The sequence below is a fragment of the Ambystoma mexicanum genome, chromosome 10 (genome assembly GCF_040938575.1).
Source record: "Ambystoma mexicanum isolate Mex_15411 chromosome 10, UKY_AmexF1_1, whole genome shotgun sequence".
Lineage (NCBI taxonomy): Eukaryota > Metazoa > Chordata > Amphibia > Caudata > Ambystomatidae > Ambystoma > Ambystoma mexicanum.
The window spans coordinates 224,056,769-224,082,039 of NC_090932.1; the positions used below are offsets into that span (position 1 = coordinate 224,056,769).

General features: G+C 46.4%; 1 protein-coding gene across 4 annotated transcripts in view; it reads left to right on the forward strand.

Annotated features, from left to right (window-relative positions):
• Positions 1-25,271, forward strand: part of XPO7 (exportin 7) — a 1,985,528-nt gene that overhangs the window by 1,535,560 nt on the left and 424,697 nt on the right. For all 4 annotated transcript variants that reach the window (XM_069617724.1, XM_069617725.1, XM_069617726.1 and 1 more), the window contains one exon: positions 17,848-17,930. In XM_069617724.1, the coding sequence (XP_069473825.1) occupies positions 17,848-17,930 (83 nt within the window). The remainder of the gene's footprint in view (positions 1-17,847; positions 17,931-25,271) is intronic.

Consider the following 25,271-nt stretch of genomic DNA (forward strand, 5'->3'; position numbering starts at 1 on the left):
AGCCTTTAGTTTACTTGCGGGCCAAGAGTTGTTCAGTAACCACAGACATGTTACCCTTTGGTATGGCAGCAGTGAATACCCGCAGAGATGTGTGAATATGTGGTGTGACTTATATGTAAATTCAATGATAGAACCAGGGAAATCCCCCATTGTCATAGGTTTAGAAAACATTGTCCATTATAAATATATAAACCCCAAAGCTGCCAACCCACAGTAAATCTTTTTCCTTCTTGGCACTGTATTTATTCTTCCTATTGCTAACATATTGATTTTGGGTCATGCACATGTGGTTTACGGAATGGCATTCAAAACTGCTCCAAATGAAACTACTTGTGCCAAAAAAAACTTTTTTTTTACATTGCCTTTTTGCATTTGAAGTTCTTTAACTTACCATTAAGTCAATGTTTTTTAGTTAACTTGCGAATACGCAGGAAGGATTTTCTAGCTGTAGCAAGGTAGCATTTTGAAACTTGTCTCTGCACATATTTAGCTGACCCTCCAGAAATCTAAGGCGGCTGCAGAATTGGTCTTTCATGGCGCTCACTCGTTGATCGCCTTGAATGAAAGAGTGACTAGTCGAAGTGTCATAATGCACATTTTGAGCAATGAGCTTGCTGCTCAGTCACAGGTCATCGCTGAGAAAATTGGCCTCAAATTGCATTTTTTTGGAACCACATTGCATGGGCATCATAACCCCTCGCTGTGACAAAGTTTGTTTTGACAACTCTTCATCCCATTAAAGGGAGAAAAGTCACTCATGTGCGGTCTGAAAGCCCATGTCATTGTGTTTCTTTTGTCAAAATGGCATAGCCAACACAGACACACCGAAAGGTTGCATAGTGATCTAATCACTGTAGCTTGTTTACCATCTGCCTGGTATTATAAAGGTCTGATGTCGGAGTCACCACTGACCATGTAATCCTAAAGGGACAGAGTTCAGTGGGCGCTGTTGATTTCCTTCTTGATTCTTGTGATATATGTTCATTTACCTTCTTAAAGATAGTGGCAACAAAAAACACCTTTGAAAATGACAGTTAAAATACATATCGGCACAAATATGCCTAGACCACCACCTCACCACAGCCCCATCATTACCGCTTTACCCAGGTCTGAGTGCACTGGGACCTGTGTGATGCGAGTTCAGACGGAGGAATGCTTTCATGGGTGGTGTCACAAACTGAGAATAGACCTAAGAAATATTTCACCCCCATTGCTCTGGATACTTCAAATTGAATGTAGAATCGGTCCTGCCTGCTTGAGTCCAGTGCCATGTACAGAAGGCAGGTAAGTGAAGGATCAAGTGAAGCAACAACTCCAGTGCCAATGTGCAAATCTATACAGAGAACAATCGGGGTGGGCAGTTTTTTACTAGCAGAAAGCACTGATAAGCCCAGTGTTCACACAGTCTACAGCAAGGTCGGACTGGGGCATAAAATTGTCTCGGGCACCAACATAAAAGTGGCCCACAGTTGCAAATGGGAATTCATTCCTTTTGGAACACTGTTTGAATAGTACCCAAGGGGGAGATTTTTGATAAAATGTGATGCAAATTGTACATTTAAAAGATGTATTCAACAACAGTGAAAACGATTAGCCGCATAGTGAAGTCACTCATCAAACTGGCCCACTTTGTCCAAAAAAGTGACCCACTTTGACACAAAAAACTGGCCCACACAAGCATTTTCGCATTTTTGTACAGCCATGGGCCTATTGCCCTAAAGGCCAGTCCATGCCTGGTCTACAGAACTAAAGTTGTTTGTGGACATGCATCAGAAGGGCATCTAGTTCATTCCCCCCTTTGAATTCTGGGATGTGTAGTTCCCCATCTTTCAAATTGGTGGGAAAACTACAAATCCCAGAATTCTAAGCTAAAACAGAACTGCATGGCTATCCGATCCATGACCTTGAGAAACTTAACTGCCTTGAATCTAAACCCTGGGGTGAGTAATTCGATATACATGACTTCACTGGTTGTCCTTTTTTAAAAAATGTGCTCAGCCAGAGCAGGAGCTGTTCCAATGTGTGTTTGCTCAGTGCAGTAGGACCTTAAAGGATAGTTCCGGGACTTTTTTTTTATTGTCCCTACGGTTCGGCCATGTGTTTTTAAGCATAAATCGGTAGATCGTAGAAAACTTTCCTATGGACCTTACCCGACTTTTCGTCCATTAACGCACTCGAAATCAGCCGCCATTTTCTGATAATCCTATCATTTCCCCCCATCGACCTGGCTCACCTGCTTTTGCGGCACTAAATCAAATCCCCCGCCCCTGAGCCTGACATCAGCAGACGCGTACCGCCCATTTCCCAACGCCAAAGCACGTTTCGTGTCAACAATCGCTGCGCCTCAGCTAATGAAGTGTCGCCATGGAAATGGCAGGACGCCTCTTTCCTCAATAAGTATAAACACACCGTTTCACAACACACAGCAGCAGATTTTCGATTCCATTACTCTCTCTGTGTTACTTTGAGTATTCTGTGACTCGTTTCTGTGCTCTGGTCAGCTACCTTCGCCGCTTCTAGGCCTTGTGAACACCTGTACCATCTCTGTAAATTATTTTACTTTCTTTACCACACAATGGCTACAATAATGCCGTATATGTACGAGCCCGAGTACACCGAGGAGGAACTACTGGAAAGGCAAGCACGCGAAAACGATGGGGATTCGGACGGCAGTTGGGAGGACCAGTCAACGGATGAAGAGCCTGGACCATGTCGCATGGACGGCGTCTCCACCTGGTGCACGTGCAATCGGTGCGAGCTAATGCCAACTGAGGAGGAGAACTGCTGCTGCCGTGAAAATTCTGGGTGCTTGGCCTACATTTCGGAAGGCGAGCCAAGTCCGCAATGCATCACCGAGCTGCCAGAGTTCAGGAAAGCCTGCCTCTCACGGACCGTGTTGAGGATGATGATGGTGCTTATGCACGAACTTCGCGGCACTGTTCGTCCGCGTAATCCGAGTAACGAGTAAGTATACTCTGGTTGTGATGTCAGTGATGCCACTATTATTTCATGGTCGTCTCCCACATATAAAATTACATCTACATATCATTAGAATGCATGTAAATTGGTTCCATATTGTGCATTTTCTAGATAGAATTTTTTTCAAAGCAGAATGACATTTTTTACCTGAATCGACAGTGATAAGAAAGTTTTGTCATTTTAATACAGTTTGCATCTTTCTTTTTCACAGGTGGTACAGGCTGGTGGCCTATCGTTGCTTCACTTGGTGGCTTCACGGGAGGCTCGGACACCGCGTTCGGAGAGTAATACCTGCCTGTGCGGTACTTGCCATTAGACATTTCCCCAGCGACAGTGGACAATACCGCGGATTTTCCCTGGATGTGCTGCAACCGGAACTTTACAATGTGTAATTTTTATAATTTATGTTCAATTGAAATTAAGATCTAAAATAAAACCCAACATATATTTTAACAATGGTTGTTTTGATTTTTTAAATGAATCTAGTGTGTCTCCATTGAATAGTCTTCCTGTACCTTGTCTTGTCACACCACATGTCTCCGGCCAGCATCCTCCCTCACGCTGGCCGCCCACCTTCAATCCACATAACCGTTGAACCCATATGCAGCAGACATACATATGTTATTTTGCGGGTTGGCATCAAGCCTCCCGGCCTTGCCTCCTCCCCCAAAAATACTTACCACACCACTTTGTTCAAGCGTTGGCAATAAAAGGCCGTTGGATTTTATTGATACAAAACATGGTTATAGGTAAATAATCAATATAGTTGATCATAATAAATCATCCTTTTGGGCACCGGGTACAGAGATGACCCCCTCTGGCCCGTGCCGCTTTGCCACCACAGGCCAGCCTGCTGCTGACTAACTGCCTAGGCATCCAGGGCCTCCAGGGTGAACTGCACCCATATATTCTCCTGGGAGGGTGAGGTATTTATAAACTCACCCCCCTGCCTTCCATGTACTAGATCCTGCAGCCTGCCTCTTACATGCAGTTAGATGGCCTCTCCTTGGTGAGGCCCTGCGCAAACGAGTCTTGTCTGCACGACCACCGCCCCAATCCACCCCCCCGCCCTATCAAAGGCAGTTCGCACCGGGGTACTTGCGCTGGCAAGTGGAGCTGTCAGGGAGCGATAAAGGCCAAGAGGTGCCAAAGACCATGTACACTTCAAAGTGGTCTATAGAGCATGGGTTGTTGTTCCCATGTCTACCTCCAGACCCCGTGTCTCCTGCCAAGCATCCCCCCTCACGCTGGACGCCCCCCTGCAAACCGCATAATGCCACGACATATACACGTCATTCATTCACAAACACACCCCTGTTTCGAATTCTTTATAACCCACTTCATATTTCTAATGGGAACTTCTTTGCGCTTTGCTAGTCAACCCGTGAAGGTGCTGGTTATCTGCTCTTCGTCTCTGTGAACTTCCGTGACCACTTCGAGGAAACTCGTCAGTTTGCAACCTGTGAACTGCTCCCTGTTCTACGACAAGAAACTACTCTGATCCCTGCATCTAACTGTTTGTTCGTCAAGGTAAGGCCATGTACCATAATCATTTTGCGTCCAATTTCTTTTTGTTCAAGACAGTACATGCAAGGAACTAGTCACATGTTCTGAGTTTAGTCAAATTATTTTTCTATTTTTTTAAAGTTATTCAAATACTTATCCGCATGTGAATAACGTGTATAGTTCCAAGAACCAAAACGAACCTTGCATTGAACCTTTTATGTGTCATTTAATTTTTTAACACATTGGTATTCATAGAGAATTGTTGATCTTTACTTTTCAGAACTTTCCACAATGCCTGCCTGTTCCATTGGCGGTTGCCCTTCGAAGACCCATAAAAAATCTGAAGGTACTATAATGCATGTTTTCCCTAAGACAATAGATCAGATAAGAGAATAGGTCCGATATTGCGGATATCCACCGTCTGAGCTTGAAAGTAGAGTCCTAGAAGTCTTTGCAGACAAGAGGGGTGATCGATACCGCATCTGCAGCAGGCACTTTAGCTCAGACATGTACTCCACATCATTGCTAATAAAGAAGAACACACCGCGAGCGAAGCGAAAATTGCTCTCAACCGCTATTCCCACTCTATTCGTCCACATCCCTCCACTGGTGAGTCAAGTTTACGTATTTATCTCTCGGCCTTGCGGTAGTGTGTAGCATTAGCTAACAATAATTTCCCCATTTATGTATCCACTCAATATGAAGGCGGAAGATTCTCCATCCGTGTTGTTATTGCAGTCATCAGCCACTTCAAGCGCCTATCGGGTAATCTTACTTAGCTATTCTGCCACTGACTTGTTTTAGGCATGTAAATCAATAGTTTTAATTTATCGTGTAATTATTTTACCTAATGGTACACCCTTGTACTCGTCCTCTAGTCTTTGTTTTCAGTTATAATTATTGTTATCCAAAATAATGCAAGTACTGTCTTTCAGGGAGATGCTGAGGAGTCCAACGCATTGATGACAACCGTTGATGTCACTCAGATGCTCGAGGTACGTTTCCGGACAGTTCCATCAATGGAGATCATCAGATCTTGCATTCTTGTAGCGTGATTGTTACACACGTTTCTTTCGTTTTTAGCCATTGATATGTCCTTCTGTCGTCGCCCTCCTATGTGTCTTCTTTTTTCAATATTGTGTTCATTACTAATGAAAGTCCTATGTTTCAGGGAGTCGATGGAGCATTAGTCCAAGAAGAAGGGGGAGCATGCAGTTACGGGTCGGCGCAACAGCTTGCAGAAGTGTGCACCGCAGTTACATCATCCCTTGATGTTCTTATGCATTTCGAGGTATGGATACTGACAGTTCGATCAAGCGAAATCATATGACGTGATTACATCCGCTATACTTCCTTCTTTATTAACGCAAGTACTATGTTTCAGGGAGATGACGGAGCTTCTTCTACAAGAACATCACCCCTAGTAGTTGATGCAGATCTCTGGGTGGTGACACTTCCAACGATCGAGCAAATCGAATCATATTTAGATATCCATTATTTATTTTAGACAACTGATCATTTGTGCAGCTCTATTTAGATGAGCCGTTGACGCCTGCACAAAGTTTGTTCTTTTTAACAAAATAGAAAACCATACTAATGCAATTACTGTGTTTCAGGGAGTTACTGAAGCATCATCTTCAATAATATCATCAATGGAAGTCTATGAGGAGCCCGAGGTATGGATCTTGACAGTTCCATCTTACTAGATCAACAATGCGTGAATAATTGTCGTTTGAATGTTCTACACAAAGCGTTCATTCGTGTTTTGCTATTGAGATGTACGTGGGTATTGGTCCCCAAGTACATTTTGTGTTTTCAATATTATTATACATACTAATGACTATGTTTCATGGAGTCGATGGAGCGTCAGTGCGTGATGGATGTGCTTATCATGAAAATATAGTCGTTGCAGCGCAAGAGGAAGTGGAGACATGCACACACGAGTCGGAGCAACAGCGTCCTGATGTTGAAGTTCGAGGCAAGAAAGTTTCAAAGAAAAGAAAGCAAAAGAAGGTTAGTGTCCTGGTCACTATATTATGTTGTTTTTCACTGTTAATAGTTCAATACTGTAAGTTGTGTTTAAACTGAACATCCCTTTTCCAATCTGTCCTCTAGTTGCGAGTGGGTGTACGAACTAGATCTACACAGACAGTGAAGCGAACGAGAGATGTTGCTTGTCAAACCTTTTGGCAGGGACTTGAGACTGGAGATGCATCGTGCCAATGGGAAGAATATGAAGTGATTGACAACGGAGCTATACCACCACCAGCCATTGATAGTGAATGTCCTCCTGGTAGTTCGGATGCAGTCGGAGATCAATTCACAGAATCCACACCCGCAAAAACTAAGACTGCGAGAAAGTTGAAGAAATTGTTTTATTCACCCATCGCCAGAGAAGGAACAGATGTTGCTATGGAAGAGAATGAAGTGGACGACAATGAAACCCCATCAATATCACTGAACATAGCGGAAGACGATATCAGAGATTCTACCTTTCATGTGAGTGACATGTCCTCAACGTTACAGGCCGAACCAGCTGGATGCAGAGTGACAGTATAAGGAAAGAGGCCAAATTCATTGTATTCGATAGTTGTTTGATTGATATTATTATTCGGATGAAATGTGGGCATTCGGTTGGTGGGGAAGTATGTGGGGAGCCATTGATTAATGTGACTCGTGCAATTCGAGGCACTAACCTTAAAATACATGCCACCTGTACAAAATATCGTCCTTTCTCATGGTCTGCACAACCCATGCTGGGGCAACTGCCAGCAGGCAATCTACTTTGTGCAGCGGCTGCACTTTTTAGTGGTTCAAGTTTTAAAAAGTTAGTCTTTCTTTCAGTTTGTGGGAATCCATTTCATTGCGAAAACTCAGTTCTACAAATACCAAACCGATTATCTATTTCCAGCCATTAGCGAAGCTTGGAGAATGGAAAAAATGTCTATTGATAGTACATTCGCGGGCAAACGGTTCAGGCTAGCCGGTGATGGACAGTGCGACAGCCCAGGATTTTCAGCCAAGTACTGCACCTACCACTTTCAGGACATGGAAAGTAAGAAAATTGTGAGTTCGGTGGTCGTGCAGGTGTCACAAAGTACATCCTCAGTGGCCATGGAGAAAGTTGGCTTTGTAGCATCATTGCAAGAACTACAATCGCGGGGAATGGTGATCGACCTGATAGCCACGGACAGACACGTTTCAATTGCCAAGACAATGAGAGAAGAGTACAAAAATATAAATCGCCAATTTGACGTTTGGCATCTTGCAAAAACAATCAATAAAAAAATGTCGGCTGCAGGTAAAAAAAAAGATATGCAAGGTATTTCACAGTGGTCCAAGTCAATCAGCAACCATCTTTGGTGGAGCTCAAAAACATGTGGAGGGTCGTTGGAAATTCTACTGGAAAAATGGCGGTCAGTAATGCTACACTGTAGCAACGTTCACCGCTGGACCACAAACCAACATTTCCACAATTGTGAACATGGCCATTTGTCCACAGAGGAGGCACGGAAGAAGAAGTGGTTGATTCCTTCATCACCCACTCACAAAGCCATTGAAAAGATTGTATTTGATAAAACTATAACAAGAGATTTGAGGGGACTCACGGAATTCTGCCACACAGGAGATTTGGAGGTGTTCCACAATATGTGCCTAAAGTACAGGCCAAAACGATTGCATTTTGGCATAGAGGGCATGATAAATCGGACTCTTCTAGCGGTCTTGGCACATAACCATAATGTTGGCCGTCAACAAAGTAGGACGACCGGAACTTTAGGGACGCTTCGCTACAATAAGGCCTTCACTAAAAGAAGTAAACAATGGGTGATCAAACCAGTGTTTCAGGATATGCCATATGAGTTTATTGAGAGACTTATTGTTGATGTCCTAGATAGGCACATACATGGAGTTGTGAACGAACCTGTGCAGGGGACAACTGCATTGCCACCCAACATTGCCTCTGTTCCATGTCCACCTAAAGCAGAGCTCATTGAGAAATACATATCACGGTTTAAATGATTGTAATTTGATTGTCTGTTCTCTCGAGTCTCCTCATGTCGCAGGCCCATTGAATATGTGTAGCTATGTATTGTGTAAATAAAAGTGATTGCTCTGTGAGTCCTGTGAGATGGCCTTACACTGAATGTAGCTAACTAGGAATGTGTGCTTGTTCAAAGTGAAGGTCAGCTGCTTTGATTTTTTGCTTGGGTGCCGGAATGGCCCACGACTCAGTATAAGGTTCTATTGTTATTTGACCTTGACAGGCCGGGACCATCCCGAAAGACTTCTTTTTGGGGGTGTGGGGCAATAACGTAAGAAACGATAATGAATATAATTTCAGAAACGAAAGCCATTTAATGTTCGTTCATTAGAAGAAATAACGTCGGCATAGGAGGAGTGGTATTTCGGGGCTGCCCTACGCACAGACACAATGGAAAATGCAAATATAATGTAAGTAACTCTTTAGATGAGTTTATACCGCAATTTAATTACTATACAGTAGCTTTAAAGACGGGTTAAGTTGTACTTGTTCGTTCTATGTGGCATATTGTTTTGTACCGCGCACTATCTTGAGGAGAACCATCTCCTTTTACGGAAGCACCTCAAAACCTTCCTCTTTGCTTCTGCTTTCTCTCTCCCTCTCCCCTGCTACAACTGGTCCACTGTCTGCGACCTCGGTCCTGGGCCCTTCCACTCTCCACCTGCACTGCCTCCCTGTCAACCCCTGCACTGGGGGACTGTCTCAGTATCCTACAGCCCCCCCTTGACGTATAATACCCAGTTGCACTGTCCTAGCTATGAAATAATTTCCCGACCTAATATATAAAATGAATAATTTTAATAAAGGTCTGATGGTGAGACTAATTTCATTTTTTATGTTTTTAAAACAGGTACATCCGTCATTATTGTATGTGTCACGAGTACCAGACACCGGCGGATGGCTTTTACAACCGCCAGTTGCTTCTCCGCGTGAACAACGTTACCACCCTGACCATTTTATGGGACGATCGCCAAGTACAAGTATGCCCTTACGCGGTACTAACGGCTAGATGCAACATACAGACCGTTGTGGTGGCCTAGTGCCTCGTTGTTGGAACAGCCATGCGATTATCAGTGCGACCGAAGAGCTTATTTTATCGTAAACCAACACCCTGTGTACTGCACACGAACATCGCTTGCCTCAAGACGAACTATTTTGGATCGAGAGCAAAGAAAAATGCAAATCGCTGAATATTCTCTAAACATTTGATGTCCAATAAATGTACTTTGCCAAATGTACAATCTTGCCGTTTGCTTTTAAACCACAGTTTCATATTCCGAATTGTGGCGCTGTATTGTGAGATGATCTAAGACCCTGTGTACAGCAAAGGAACATCGCGTGCCTCAAAACGAACTTTTTGGAACGTGAGCAAATAAAAATGCAAATCGCTGAATATTCTCTAAACATTTGATGTCAAATAAATGTACTTTACCAAATTTACAATCTTGCGGTTTGATTTAAAAGTACAGTTTCATATTCCGAATTGTGGCGCGCTGTGTTGTGAGCTGATCTGTGTTGGTTTCCGGGTTCTGTGTGGAGTCGCGTAGAAGAGGCCTGGGCGCGTTTGCCTACGCAGCACAGTCACGTCACGGATAGAGGCGGGGAATATGAATGTTTTGATAAAGTCTGTTTCAGGGGCTGGGGATTTGATTTAGTGCCGCAAAAGCAGGTGAGCCAGGTCGATGGGGGGAAATGATAGGATTATCAGAAAATGGCGGCTGATTTCGAGTGCGTTAAAGGACGAAAAGTCGGGTAAGGTCCATAGGAAAGTTTTCTACGATCTACCGATTTATGCTTAAAAACACATGGCCGAACCGTAGGGACAATAAAAAAAAAAGTCCCGGAACTATCCTTTAACTTACTGAACTAATGGCACATGATGCCGGGCCAGGCTGAATCGATACATTTCTGCTCCTGCTGGCTGAGTGGTTGCTAAGCAAAGTGCTACTATTTTGCAAGTCACTGAACCTTTTATTACATTTGTTTACATAAGAACAAAAGGAAAAATAAAATGCTCACTTTCAGTTCAGGCCCTCAACTCACACTTGTGATGTCCCTGTGGTCTTGCTAATTGCAAATTGGAAATCGGGACAATCACCATAGAAGATCTGACCACCAGCGCGGAGCAGCATGACTGTGTGAAAATGTTTAAAATCTGTATGCTGCCTTTCAAATAAATAATGCCTGAAACAAAATAACTTTGTTCTAGTTTGCCCATGAAATCCAGGTCTGGCGGAGTCTATGAACTGCAGTCTTCGGTATGCTTATAGAGCCAGTCACTCAGCTCATCGTTACCAGCTTTGGATGGGGAACACAAAGGTTCAGGCACTGGGCAGCTTTCAACACAATTTTCGCAAAGTCGGCAGATCTTTGACCCGACTCTACTGATCACAGAGAAAGAGAGGTCACAGCAGCAAAGCTGCATTTACTAATGTGGCCTCACTTCCCTATGCTTTTGTCTTGGCAAACGGCACATCCAACAGTGTAAGACCAAGACTGAGCAGCACTTGCTTACTGCAGCCTTTCCAAATCAGATTGAAAAGCACACTTAACGGTATACCGGTATAAACAACGTGACGGTTATTATTGTTCAATTAAGTTGTTCACGGTATCTTTAACGGTATACTGTTATACCGTTACATGCCTAGATGTGACCACCTTTGAAGTCTCTCTATTTTTTAACAGATAGTCTAATTTTATTTTTAACCCTTCAGTGCAAGCCTAAGGAGGTAAAAGGATGTGAAAGGTAGATTTTGACACCAATCTCTTTTGTCTGACTAGGGCTGTGTTGTTCACTCTCACCTTCAATAGATTTTTTCAGCCCTGTAGAAGGCTGGGCTCGTTGACTCAGACAGAGCGACTTCAGCCAAAACTGTAGTAAGCCAACCATCGGTTGGAAGCCAACACAAGACGATACGCTACTAGTTTTAAGATAAAACGACACAGCTTCAATCTGCGAATTAGACTTTTGAAGTGTTATAGGCATTATTTGCACTGTTCTATGACAGATATACTGCGTCCAACAGATTGCAGTAGTTTACAGCAATTTGTTCACTTCACTTGTTTTTATTGTTCACCCAGAATATATTTTGTTTGCGCTGCCTTTGCTCTGTTTTGTTACATGTATGAACTACTTTTGGCATTACGGTTTCCCGTACATAGGTGATGTTGCCTGACAAACTGAATGTTAGTTTGATTGAGAGAGTATGCTTTTGTGAATGATGACATGCTATATGAACTACAATATGGTGGTCACATTTGATATTTCCCTGTAATGTTTGTCCTCTTTATTAACTAAGCATGAAAAAATAAAATAAATTGTAATTAATTAATGCATGGTCTTTGACAGTGTAACAAATCAAATTTAATATGGCATAGGAGAAGTCTGCTGTTGTGTGGATTCAAGTCCCGAACAGTGTCACTCAGGATCTCCTGTGGTGGACTCACAGGGAGAATGTGGTGGTGGGAGAACCATTTTGGCAACTGTGGCCAGAGGCAACAGTAGTTACGGATGCATCTCTGAAAGGCTGGGCCGCTCACCTGAACAAGCAGATGTTGCGTGGGCTGTGGTCCCTGACAGATACAAAACTTCACATAGACCTTTTTGAGCTGAGGGCCTTGATGGCCTTTTTGCCCTCTATACAGTGAAGACTATCCTGATCATGACAGACAACACAGTGGCCATCCACTACTTCAACAAGAGAGAAGGCAATGTAGGGTAACTCCCCCTGTTCAGAAAAGCGATGCATCTTTGGTCTGGGTGTTACAGAACAAGATCTCCCTATTTGCAATTCACCTCGTCAGTGTTAGGGAGAATTCTCTGTTTAGGCTGAATTTCCTAACCTAGTGAGTCCCCCAGCAGCTTTGCTGGATTTTTGGGGTTTATTTTTTTCTCCTGCCAAGAGTTAGACTCTTTTACCCTCACTCTTGGACATGATTTGAGTGTGTTTCTTTGGATCTAGATGTGTTTAATGGGCTATGGGGTCTTTTACCCCATAGGGCTTCATGTGTTTTTGTGATCTGTGTTACACAGCACCCTCAGTGCAGTGACACAGGGGTGTCATAGTGACCCCCCAGTATAGACTCCATACCCGGGGACTGACTACTGTCTCCCAGGGCATGTAAAGTCACCATTGACTTTACTAGTCTTAAATTCTGAAGAGAACCAGTACAAACCATCATATTGTGGATGTACTGGCTGGGGCAATTCGATTGCCCCAGGGTCTGTTAGTCGAGGGGGCACGCCTCCGTCCCCTCTGATCGAGTTTTGGCTGGTGGCAGTGGATACTACTTTATTTAAGGCTACTATCTTTATTTAATTATTTACGGTAGCCTCAAACACCGCCGGTTTATTTAATTAATATTAATTCTCCGGTTGGTATTGATTCTAAAATGGAGTTTGTGTTCTCTTATGTGACTCCAACCCAAGTCGAGCCCTTTGTTCCACTTCTCCACAGAAGCCCTCCAAAGTGGTGCCACTCTGTCTGGGGTACTTAGGAGGGGTGGAGGGGAATTTAGGCACACTGGACTGAGTTGCCTAGGCAACTCAAGTCGCACTCCATCCTGATTGGCCCAAGTGGTGAGCCGGCCGGCTCACCACTTAGCATGTTTGAGTGACAGCTAGGCTGAGTAAATGGGGGTTTGCTGCATAAAAGCAGGGCTTTGGGGACTGGAATTTCAGAAGTCGCCACAGGACCTAAGAATCCGACGAGGGAGAAGCTGAGCCGACCTGCCACGACACCACTACCGGTGGAGCCCTGCTGGACCGTCTCACCACTTTTTCCCAACGACAGAGGAGATCTCCCGCCGGAGAGTCTTCTTCCTTTGACTGGTGGGGATAACCAGTTTCACCGCCTTTTCGCCTTCCCAACGTACCTCGTGGCCGCTTTGCCTGTGCCAAGAACCCCGGCAACCGGGACACCACGTTTTACCACGACCGCGAAACAAAGGTACCACCTTTAACTGGAAAACTCCACGGCTGGTTTCTTCCCTGGTAGTGCAACGACCTTCATCTTTCCTCCAATTCGAGATCTTCTCTTCCCCTGGACGACGACGCAACTTGCACCCACTACCAGGAACAACTGCCACCGCTGGAGGATCCTTCCCACTTAAGGTACCGTGTCCCGCCTGGCTTCCCTTGCGACCGACTGTACGGGGTACATTTAGCCCCCGGCTTTCGAACATGGGTTAGCCTGGGACACTCTGGCTAAACTTTCCTAATCATCTCTAAACTTTTTTTGAACCCTCTGCAAGACTTTCTAAGCCTAGTGTAACTGTGTGATCTTGGGCGCATTTGTGCTCTGCTCTCTCTAAGAGTGGGCCGAGCCTTTGGACTTTGGCTCACCAGTGACTTTTGCTCTTCTGCCTTGCTAACAGTGTTCCTGAATCTTAGAGTGGTGTACCTTTCCATATTCTGTCTTTTTCCCTCCCTTTCTCACAAACTTATTGGAGTGCTATCTAGTTAAGCGCTCACCTCTGTATGAAAATAAGTGGTGTTTTACAGTGACTTATCTGATCAGGAAAAAGGGGTGTATATATTATAATAGTAATTGTGTTTAGAATATTTTACAATAAGAGTGCTGGAGTGTTTTCAACAGTGTGTTTTTAAATAAATAATTATATACTTTGATACCAAAGCGCTGGTCAATGTTTGCTTGTATTGTTGTATCTGAGTGCCTATTGTGTATACTTTGCATACTGCCTAACTCTTCTTGAGGGAAGTCTGACTGCTCAGCCACAGCTACCAGGTAAATCTGGGTGGTACAGACTGCTACCAAGTGGGTTTACTGCCAACACCTGTAGTCTTAAATCTTTTGCAGTGGTCCTTAAGGGAACTGCACAGGTTTCTGCCTAACAGTCAGGAAGGAGAATATGGCGGTGGATGCCCTGAGCAGACGGGGCACGGTCTCTCACCATTGTGAGCTGTGCCAGGAAGTTCTTCTGCAGACTTCTCTCTCTGGGGAACCCCTTGAGTGGATCTGGTCACATCCAGTGTGAACAGGAAGTGCAAATGTTTCTGCTTCAGGGAATTTCCCTGTCGAGAGGAGCACTGGTGGACGCATTGGTGGTGAACTGGAACATCCAGCCCCTGTATGCGTTCTGACCGATTCCCGTTATTGCTCAAGTGATCAGGAGGTTGAAGAGGTATGGAGCAACCATGATCCTGATTGTCCTGGACTGGGCCAGGAGGACATTGTACCCAAACCTTCTGAATAGGACCATCTGACCTCCACATGGCCTTCCCGGGAGGCCAAACCTTCTCTCTCAGGAGAGGGGGCTAGTTCTTAACTGAGCATACACATGCTCAACCTGCATGCCTGGCTTCTGAAAGGCTTCGGGACCGGGATTGGGACATTCCACAAGACATAATCGAGGTGTTGTTTTTGGCAAGAAGGCCACACCTAAGGCTCTATACCGCTACTGTTGGAGAACGTTTTGGAGCTGGTGCAGAGCAATGGATGTGGATCCCTTTTTATGCAACATTTCCAGGGTGTTGTCTTTTCTGCCTCATCTGACAAGACCAGGGCCTTCAGGTCGAACCCTCAAGGACTATTTAGCAGCTATCCATTATTAAGCGCACACCAGAACAAGGGTCAGATTTCACGATCACCTTGGTGGTTGAATTTTTGAAAGGCCTAACTAACACCCTTCTCCCTCCCGACCCCTTTTGTGGTGCCGGCATGGGACCTGAACCTGGTATTTGAGCCATTGCATTCGTGTCCTCTGAGACTTCTTTCATGGATAACAGCCTTTTTGGTCGCTATTTCCTCATCTCGAAGAGTGAGCGAATTGCAGCCCTGTCCTGCAAGCCACCTTTTGCAATTTTTACCAAGGACAAGGTGACTCTGAGTGTGTCCTTCGTCCCGTCCAAAAGTCGTATCAGAGTTTCTCTTGTCGCAGACAATTTTTTTGCCAGCTTTCTACCCACTTCCTCATCCATCTAAGGAGGAAGAAAGGCAGCATAGACTCGACCCCAAAAGGGCTGTAAGTTTTATATCGCCAGGACAAGTCAATTCAGACTGGAAGACCAATTTTTGTTTGCTAATACCGGCAAGAAAACTGGCAAAGTAATTAACCAAACAATTTCAAGATGGCTATTGCTTTGTGTTTCTGATTGCTATACCAGAGTGGGTAAGCAAATTCCTGAAGGCTTCAGGGCACACTCCACTAGGTCTGTGGCAGCTGCCTTTGCTCTTCAAAGACGGTTACAAGTAATGGATAACGGTCCGGCCGTTACGTGGTCCTCTATACACACATTTGCAAAACACTTTTGCCTGGACACAGTATTCTCAAATTAGTCTTATTTTGGCAGGGCTGTCCTCCAACAAGGAGAGACCTAATCGCCAAGGAGTTTGCTACTTCCCTCCTACGTAATGTCTTACTGCTATTGGAGTCTATCTAAGATGCGCAATCCATGGGAGGACATAATCCATTCGAAGAACAAGTGACTTATCCCTAGTAATGTTCTTTCTGATGGATGTTACTCCCACAGATTCCTCATCGCCCTCCCAGCCTACCCGACAGTTAAGGAGCTCTACTATGATTATAGGATGGCTTTCCTTTAAGGCTGAAGCAAATACTCTTTGTCTCTAATCCCAAATGCGGCTGTTCAAGGCGATAAAAGAGACAACTGAGGTTATGGGGGCGCAGAGCGTGCTATTTGTACCTGTATCGACGTCACATCTGGTCATGAAGCCGATGACTCGATCGACTCCAGAACGCACAGCACCCCCTGCGGGGGAAGATGTTTCGAGGAGTGCTGCAAGCAGGAGAATATATCTAAAATGAGGACTCTGTGGTAGAAACATCCTGTTAGAAAAAACGTTAACTGGGGTAAGTAATTTGTTCAACACTTAGACCAGCCTATCTGGGCTTCACATAAAATGGTGAAACATCCATAACCCCAAAGAAGGGAAAAGCAGTTTCCCCCTGCACTACTCTTCTTATGGGAGGTAGCAGTGTTTCAATAGATATAAATCGGGGACAGGATCCTCCTTCACTAGTAACCTTAAGGACTGATCAGTGCCCCCGGGATTAAGTGAGTTAAGATAAGCAGTGAGGATTATAAAGATCTCAATCCCAAAAATCAGATGAGGGCCTAAAGATATGGAGGGGTCTAATCAAAGTAGATGGGTAGGCTGCAAAAAGCTTGTTAGACTGGGACATGGAAGTGGGACACTGTATTACTTACTGGTAATCTCCATTTGTCAGCATCCTGCTCGTCCTCATCCAAGTGCTCCTCCCAAACCTTCTCTGTTTGATGTTCAAACTTAAATATTGTTTTAGCTCAAATGCAAATAATAGGACTCTAAGTAAAGATGTTTACCGGTAAGTAATCAGAGCAATCATTGTAATTGGGTGACAAATGTATACTCTCTGTGACAGGGAAGCTTATCCTTGTGACACACACACATAATCACCATTAATTTAAGATTATTTCACTATCTGAAGAATAGTTTACAACTCAAGGCAAACCATATTGAAATATTGACATTATGAACCGAAATAAGTTGTCGCTTTTATTTATTTCAGCGCAGCAACATGATTAGAGCAATTATGACTCTGAGACTTATTTACAGAACAAAAATTGAGTTAAGTCATAATGCACAAATATCAAATAATTAGCAAAGGTGAGCGAGATACTGCCTTTGTAGCAGGCAGGGCCAGGAACAAGTCGACACTGACTATATGATGAGACTAATAGGCATGCAATTAAATAGCCTTCGGGGAAGTGGCATGGAGACTGAAACAGAGGAAGCTGCACAAAAGACTCAAGCTGTCAGTAAAGATGGACACACTTGCCTTAGGGGAGGGGATTGAGATGAGTTGCAGCACAGTCTGCTACAGACTTGATCAAGTCATGGAGGAAATGCACCGATTCAGGAGGCTGGAAGGCACATGACTAAAAGGTAGGGTAGGTGGCAGGGTTTACAACAGCCTCGCTAACAAGGGCACAAAATCAGTAACAAGTGGGTAAGTGGCAGATAAACTCCCCATAATGGGCACAGAATCCAGGTGTAGGCAGACAGACCTGGGTAGAGGGGGATACAAGTGAATGAGTTGTGCCTGGGCAGAATCAATAAGAGAGCAGGAAGAAAGAAAGAGATTTTAGAGGTGACCAGAAAGCTTCAGAAAAGGGAGTAAGGCAGCACATTTCGGGAACAGAACCTGTGACTTCTAACATGAAGTAGTGTGGTTTTGCAAATGTGATATTAGACAGTGAATGGGAGCAATCTCTCACTGAGGGAAGGTATAGTGCCCTCTTTGCATGACTGTTCATTCAACTCTGTCCATTTTACACTTCTTTATTTGCTCTATAGGTCCCAGCGGCTGCAGTTTGATGTTTCATCTCCAAATGGTATCCTGCTCTTCAGAGAGACCAGTAAAATGGTAACTATGTATGGTATGTATTCTAAAGAGAGGTTTTACCAAAATCCTGTCCATGCAGTCCACTAAATCCCAAATTGCTCTTCAGTGAGACACTGGAGTTTGTCCCACTGCCACCAAGGCTGGTTTACATAGCAATACATTTGTCTAGAGTTGCTTCAGTCCTCCAACCACCTTTTCTGCCGTATGGCAGACCCATGGTCAGGAGACGGCAGTAACCGTCCCTTTACCACCTGTCCTACCCTGCAGCAAGTCCCTGTGAGGGAGCATGCCCATAGCACCCTCTTAACATTCGCCCTATTTTCTACAATAGTCCTCTTCTAAAATAACTTAATTCAGCCGCCTTAATAGTGGTCCAAATATTGCCAATGCTACTCGATCTGCATTCAATCAATGACGCCGACCAAGCCTTATTGTCATGGAAGAAAATGAGTCCTGCACCAATCCCTACGACCATTTAATTAATGCCAGGCCCGCATCAGCTTCCTACTACTAGCTCAGCCCTAAAACCTTGATTGGGATCCGAATCGAGTCCCAAATCCCACTTCGCTTGAGCAAAGTCTTAGTCCATCCAGCAAGCACTTGGATATTTTAGTAAGATCTTGTTATGGAGTAGGTACACAATCACCCAAGAAGGAGAATGTTAAACCGCTGGAAGAAAAGCTACCAAATGGAACTGTTTGTCTGTTCACCAAAGCAAGGTCCCCATTCCTTGAAATGATCTTCCAAGCCCCCCATGGCCCATCTGCATGTATACCTTTTTTTGTTCCTCTAAGATGATATGTGTGTACCTGCCGTTTAACAGCCTGCCATGGGTTTGTTGGTAAGGGGTGAGGGTTGGGATTGAGAGCCTCTGGTTTGTTGAACTGGTTTGGACTATTTCTGCATTTATATTTTGGCTTGGAGGTGGGATATACATAAGAGAACTCATGCATCATTTGTATATTATATTAAACAATCACCTTGGGGGATACTGTATAACGACAAAGCCTATATTTTCAGCACGATTTAGTTAGTATGAAACCTTGTAATACATGTGATACCTGTTAAGAAATGATCATGAAGATCCTTTTTCGCCGGCCTACTACTTCAAGGAAGATCAGACTTCACCGTAGGATCTACATAACTATTTATGAACACTGAATACCTTCACCTATATGCAAGATCACAGAAAACCTGTGAACAGAGACCAATTTATTTTTTAGAACTGATACACGAATGCAATTACATTCCCTATTGTCCTCTATTACCTCCTCCCTAAACTTTTTGGGGATATGTCTGTACCTCCAGGCATATCCCAGCCACTTTGAGATGGACATCAATGACTGAGGGAGATATCCGAATCACCTTGAAGGCAATTTTTCCTAATTCCACCTTCAAAACATATATCATTACTGTTTTATATTTAACTTCCAACCTTTGATTTAAAAAGGGAGAATAATAAGGAAACAGGCAAGTCATGTTAAATAGAGAACCATACTGCCCCTTTAAGGGCAGCAAAGCAGCTCCAATGTCCCACAATGCAGTTCAGTGACATTTGGGTCATTTTCCGGATTTTTGGAGCAAGGATAACTGAGCACCAACTGAGTTTTTCCCATTTAAAATGTGTTTTTTTTAATTGTGTTTTGGCTTCACTTAACGTCTTTTGATGTCTTTATATTTCAAATTGTTTTGTCTAAAGGTAAAGCGCAATTTATAAATGTGTTCCAAAAGCATTTTTCCACGCCTCCTCCCTTAGCCTCCATGCTGCCTGTTTTCAACAAGTAGGCTTCCTCCAGTACAAAACAATCAAGGCAAAACAACCATGATGTGTCTGTTGTCTTTTCCCTTGTTTACCAAACCATTTAGGTAGCCTTTTTTGTGAGAAAGGGCCATATTGGCGGTTTAATAAGAGGACAGGTATCCATCCTAAGGCCAAGCATCTGAGTGCTCTCTTTGATCATTCTAAGACACATTACTTGTGATTGCCTACTGTTTTGGAAATATTTTCTTTGTGCGACTTTCCCTTCATTGAAATCAATGGAACCCCCAACTTTTTACTACGTCTTGAACTCTCTTCTGACTTTTGGAGGTATTTTTTCTTCACTTTCCTTGCTCTGCTCATCTATTTTGGAGCACCGATTAGAACTTGGGGGGCCTGTACCCATTGTAAGATTCCTTTGTTATTTTACTGTAGCACACATCACCTTACAGTGAAATGCTGCACGGGTACTTTGAATCTCTTTTCCCTTTTTTTCCTTTTTATTTTGTAACATTTTTGTTACTTTTAAATGTGTCCAGGACGGGCTGGTGACAGCAGAGACTATTCAACCTTTTATTTTTTACCATAGGTACACCTTTATGCTTTAACACATAATGCCATTTCGAGTCGAGTATTATATACTCAAAATGGCAGTGCCACATGTTTTTGCCATGTCTTTTAGCCATCTTGTTCACTGGCCTTCTTCCTGCATTCTCAGGTCAGGAAATACTATTTATGGTTAAGCCCTTTACTGAGCTGCAGCTTGAAGTTCCTGGGTGCCACATCGCCCTCTGCGCCACCTGACTCGCTAGACGCTGTCCACCCCTCTCCTCCACCTCCTCAGCTGTACCCCTCCTCTGTATCCTACACCCGCTGTATATCTGTTCTGTTGTTACCTCTGAAATGTGCTCCGTTATGCAGCTGTACTGTTGTATACCTCTGTAAAGCGCTCAAATGTGTATCAGTATTGTTGTATACCTCTCTAAAGCGCTACGTTGCTTCTCGAAGCTATATCCATGCTCAAATACCATAACAGTAACAATAAAAAGTGGCAGTGTGTGCATCCTGGTCAGATGTGAGGGTTGGGACTGTGTTGTCCCAATCCACATTTCAGCTGTGGGGTGTCTGTTGCTGGGCAGATCTGGGGAAAGAGGTTGTACGCGATTGGGCAGCTCTTGTCATTTTAAATGGTGCATGGCCTTACCATTGTTGGGCACGGACAGCCCCCAGTCTGAATTTGGGATAAAAAGAGTAGTGCTGCAGCCGTGCACCAGGTCGTCGACTGGAGCCAAGACCCAAAGATTGCTGCTGAAGATAACAGTACTGCCTGCAGCAAAGTCCCAATAAAGCCCTGTCGCTGGAATGATCCACAGAAGATTCTCATCGGTGCTTCGACCGTTCGGCTGGTGGAACCAACTGATCTGGACATGTGACGAATACTAGGATGTCGTCGCTGCTTCCGAAGGGGGAACCCCTTCCAATGAGGCCATTGTGGTGAAGCCGCTATCCGGTAGTAACCCTGGGGGTGATACTCAGCGGGTGGATCTCATGGGATGGGGGAAAACCCCCTTCCCGACCAGTGACGACCATATCGGGAGAACGCAGTATCCCTGCCTATCACCTGATGCTAGACCCCTTCCCTAGCATAACGCACCTCCCCTTAATCTCCTCCCTCTCCACCCCTACCATTGTATACCATGTACGTTTGTAGCCCAGCAAAAGTGGAGAGTACTGAGACGAGGAAGATCTCGAGTGAGTTGCAACATCGAGCCTCAATACCTGGGACGAGGAGGCAGCGCAGAGCAGTACAGAGTACTTACCAGAACCACTTAGCATTATAGTGGTTCTCAAGAGCCAATTGGAAGAAGCTGCGTTAAAAGGAAAGAAGGACTTTACGAAGTATCAAGCCCTCCCTGGAGGAACCGCAAGAGCAAGCACGGACTAGGAGTGAAGGTGGAATCTAACTGGAACGCCAAGAATGGAGAGAGTCTGAGACCATTCCAGGACGTGAGGACCACACGGCCTGAAGCCAAGCTTAAACTCTGGCATCACTGAGACCCAGGGAGCACGCAGGGAGTGAACCACACTGCTGGGAATACCAAAAAGGCTGCATAACCGCTGTACAGCGAGAAAGTCTCCCGAACACCACTAGAGCCTTGTGACAGAGCCCAGCAGCTCCAAAGGAGCCGATACTCGCGCAGTACGTAAGCGAGTGACCGGAGAGGCGTTGAAAGCCTAATGAGGTGGTGGCACAATCAGAGCGACTGGGAAAGGAAGGTCTGGGACCCTGCAACCATGGGAGAAATGGTTGACTGGACATGGGCTTGTACTAATGCTTGGCGGAAGCATGAACCAAGCCCTACAAAATGGGAAACTAAAGTCAGACGTGCGAATCTGGGACCAGCACCCATATAGAGAGAACTGTGAGAGATAGTTGATGCAGTACTTGGCAAGCGTGTCAACTAAGTCTGTCTGTGCCACCACAGATTGGGGGTATCGGGTAATATTTTCCCACCACAAATATCACCGTATATATGGTCGTCGGAACGGCCATAGGCAATATTTTTAATGGGGATAATATTTGTGGTTATTGGGAGTGTAGGGTCCGGGGGTGTCTGTTAGGTAGAAACCTGTGCAGTTCCCTTAGGGACCACTGCAAAAGATTTAGGACTACAGGTGGTTGGCAATAAACCCAATTCTCCAGCATGGGGTCTGGCATGGATTCACATGCTCATGAATATTCCCCGTCGTCAGGCTGGGAATCCTCGGTAAAGAAAAAACCAGTATCAGTTTCGTTTCTGATCTGTCTTTCGTAGTAATAACCAATCACTGGTCTCTGCGTCATACTGACCACAGCCAATGACTGCCCTCTACCTAAGCACCGCCTCTGGCAGCCATCTTCAGATTTTTACCGCACGTTCATGTGTTGGGATCCTCGTGCTATTGCTCTCGAGCGTTAGTGCTATTTTTCGCGCTTTTTCACAAAAAACTTCGATTCTTTCGGTCAAAAGAGCCTCAAGCTCCACCGATCCTACATCCGATCAACGGGGACCCGTGTCGGATTCATCTGTGCCCCTCAAGGGTGAAGATTTCGTCGGGCTACGCTTCGGAGGACTCCAGAAGCTTCTCAGGCCCGGTCTCGGAGATGGCCCAGGAGAAGGGAAGCTCGACGCCCGGAAAGCTGTTCAGGGTCTGCCCTGGATGCCAGCTCAGAACGTCTTCAAGGAGGACGAACACTCTTTCTGCCTTTACTGCCTTCATGAGGACAAGACGCACGTGGAGAAGGACTGTGCGTTTTGCGGCAACATGTCGGAACGGACCATGAAGGACCGCCATCAACGTCTCGCCAACTGGCTGGAGGGTAAGAGCCCGTCTGGCGAGAAGAAGAAGAAATCCGAGCGGTCTTCTAAGACCTTTGAGGGCGCCCCGGCGACGGGGGCCCAACATAAGGCCAAGCACCGCGAGTCCGCTGGCACCGGGAGCGCCGAACGGTCGGGCTCTACGGGCGCCAGGCAGGGCGCACCCTCCCCGGCACCATCAACCACGAGCCAACGCTCTGGGTCGGGTAAGAGGAAGGCCGAGCACCCGGCGAAGCTCCTGGAGAGGCCCCGGTCGAGCTCTAAGGCAGAGGAGGAGCGTGGCAGTGCCCCCTCCCTCAAGCATAAGGCGGTGAGCGCACCTAAGGTGGTGAAGGCCTTGATCCATCCGACCAAGCCCTCTATCGAAACGGTCGCGGCGGCCCTGGCTCAGCCTGTGGTGGCTACACCAGTGGTGGCGACCTCAGGGCCCAGAATCTCCCTGCCTCCGCGGAGGGAGTCTTCCTTTGTGCCCATCGATAGGACCCCCGTGAAACCCTCCGTGGGGAAGAAGAAGGGGGGGCAGGGCGTCGTCGTAGATTCGGCCTCAACCTCAGAAGAGGAGCTGATCGAGGTCTTAAGCCACGGCCTAGGCGTGGAAGAAGGCCAGCCCGTCGGAATGGACCCCGACGCAGGTGACGACGACGACATCGTCGAGGATACCGACGGGGCCCCTGCTCGCCCGTCGGATTCCCCTCTGCCAGCGCCGCAAGACAACTCGGCGGCCATTTTGTTGGCCATACAGTCCTTATGCTCCGAGATAAGGACGAGGCTACCGTTACCGACGGAGGAACCTCTCCCGTCGGGGAATCCAGAACCGGGACCTTCTGGTGTTCCCCCCACCAAGAAAAGAAGGATCCATCCACCACCTCCTTTTCAACCGTCGCGCCCCGTCCAGCCCTCCTCCCCGTCCACCCGAGGGGATGATACGGGGACTGACACGGCAGCGACGGGTACGGACGACGAGGCATACGACGAGGATTTTCCGTCGTCGCCTCCCACCAGGGCTTCTCCGCCCGACGAGATCGGATCTTTCCACTCCATGATCTCCAGGGCTTCCGAGCTTTTCCAACTCTGCCCTGAGGAGAAGAAAAAGGAAGGCTTCCTTTATCAGCGGCGCGAGGCCAAGAGGAAGACGGTCCTCGCAGTGCCTCTGTTGGACGACATTTGGGATGAGGGCCTTTCCCTCCTCAAGAACCCTTCCACGACGCCAGCTAGAAGAGACCGGTACGAGAAAAAGTACCGGGTCCCGGACACGGCCCCCCTATGCCTCCGGGCGCAGCCTACCCCGGACTCCGTCGTCTCCGCGGCAGCCAGGAAGAAAGCGGGGGGTGGTGCGGCCTCCACATCAACTTCCCCGCCGGACGGCGAGGGAAAGAAATTGGATGCTATGGGACGTAGAGTCATCTCGTCGGCAGCGACGACGATTAAAGCGGCCAACGCCTTGGCTATCGTGGCCCGCTACGACAGGGAGCTCTGGTACAAGATAGCTCCCCTGCTGGATTTTCTGCCGGACGACAAGAGGGCGGAGGCCCTTGAGATCCTGCAGGAAGGTGAGGTGGCGTCGGACCACGCCATCACCGTGGCGACGGACATCGCCGACACTGGGTTCCGCCAGCTGGGCAACGGCGTTTGCCTTCGACGTTGTGGATGGCTCAAAGCTACAGACTTTCGGCAGGACGTCCAGACCAGAGTCCTGGACATGCCCTTCGACGGGAACAACCTGTTTGGGAAGACAGTGGACGATTCCCTTCAGGCCATCAAGGCGGATACTGAGACGGCCAGGGCCCTTGGAGTCCTGCAGCAACGACGAACGCCCTTTCGGAGCGGCGGAGGCAAGGGCGCCTCCAAAGGTTCCGGCGGCGGTTTCGCTTCCTACCGTCAAGCGGCCCGCTCGTCGTCGCAAGAGGCCTACAGCGGACGAGGCAAGTCTAGCGGACCCCGCCGTCGTCGCCAAGGAGGTCAAGGCGGCAAGGCCGCGTCCAAGCAGGATTGAACCGGCCGTGGGGTCGGGCCCCCACCGAAGCACCCCGGTGGGAGGCCGGCTGGCGGGCTTCGTCAGCGTGTGGGAGTCCATCTCCACCGACCGTTGGGTGCTGGACGCCCTGGCCCGGGGCCACGCGCTCGAGTTTCAAAGAAGGTGCCCGCGCGTCCCCCCCGTGGCCAGGAAAGAACTTCACGTCCCTCAACTTCTCCTGGAGGTAAAGGCGATGCTCAGAAAGGGCGCCATCGAACTCGTCCCAAAGAGGCTTCGGGGCTC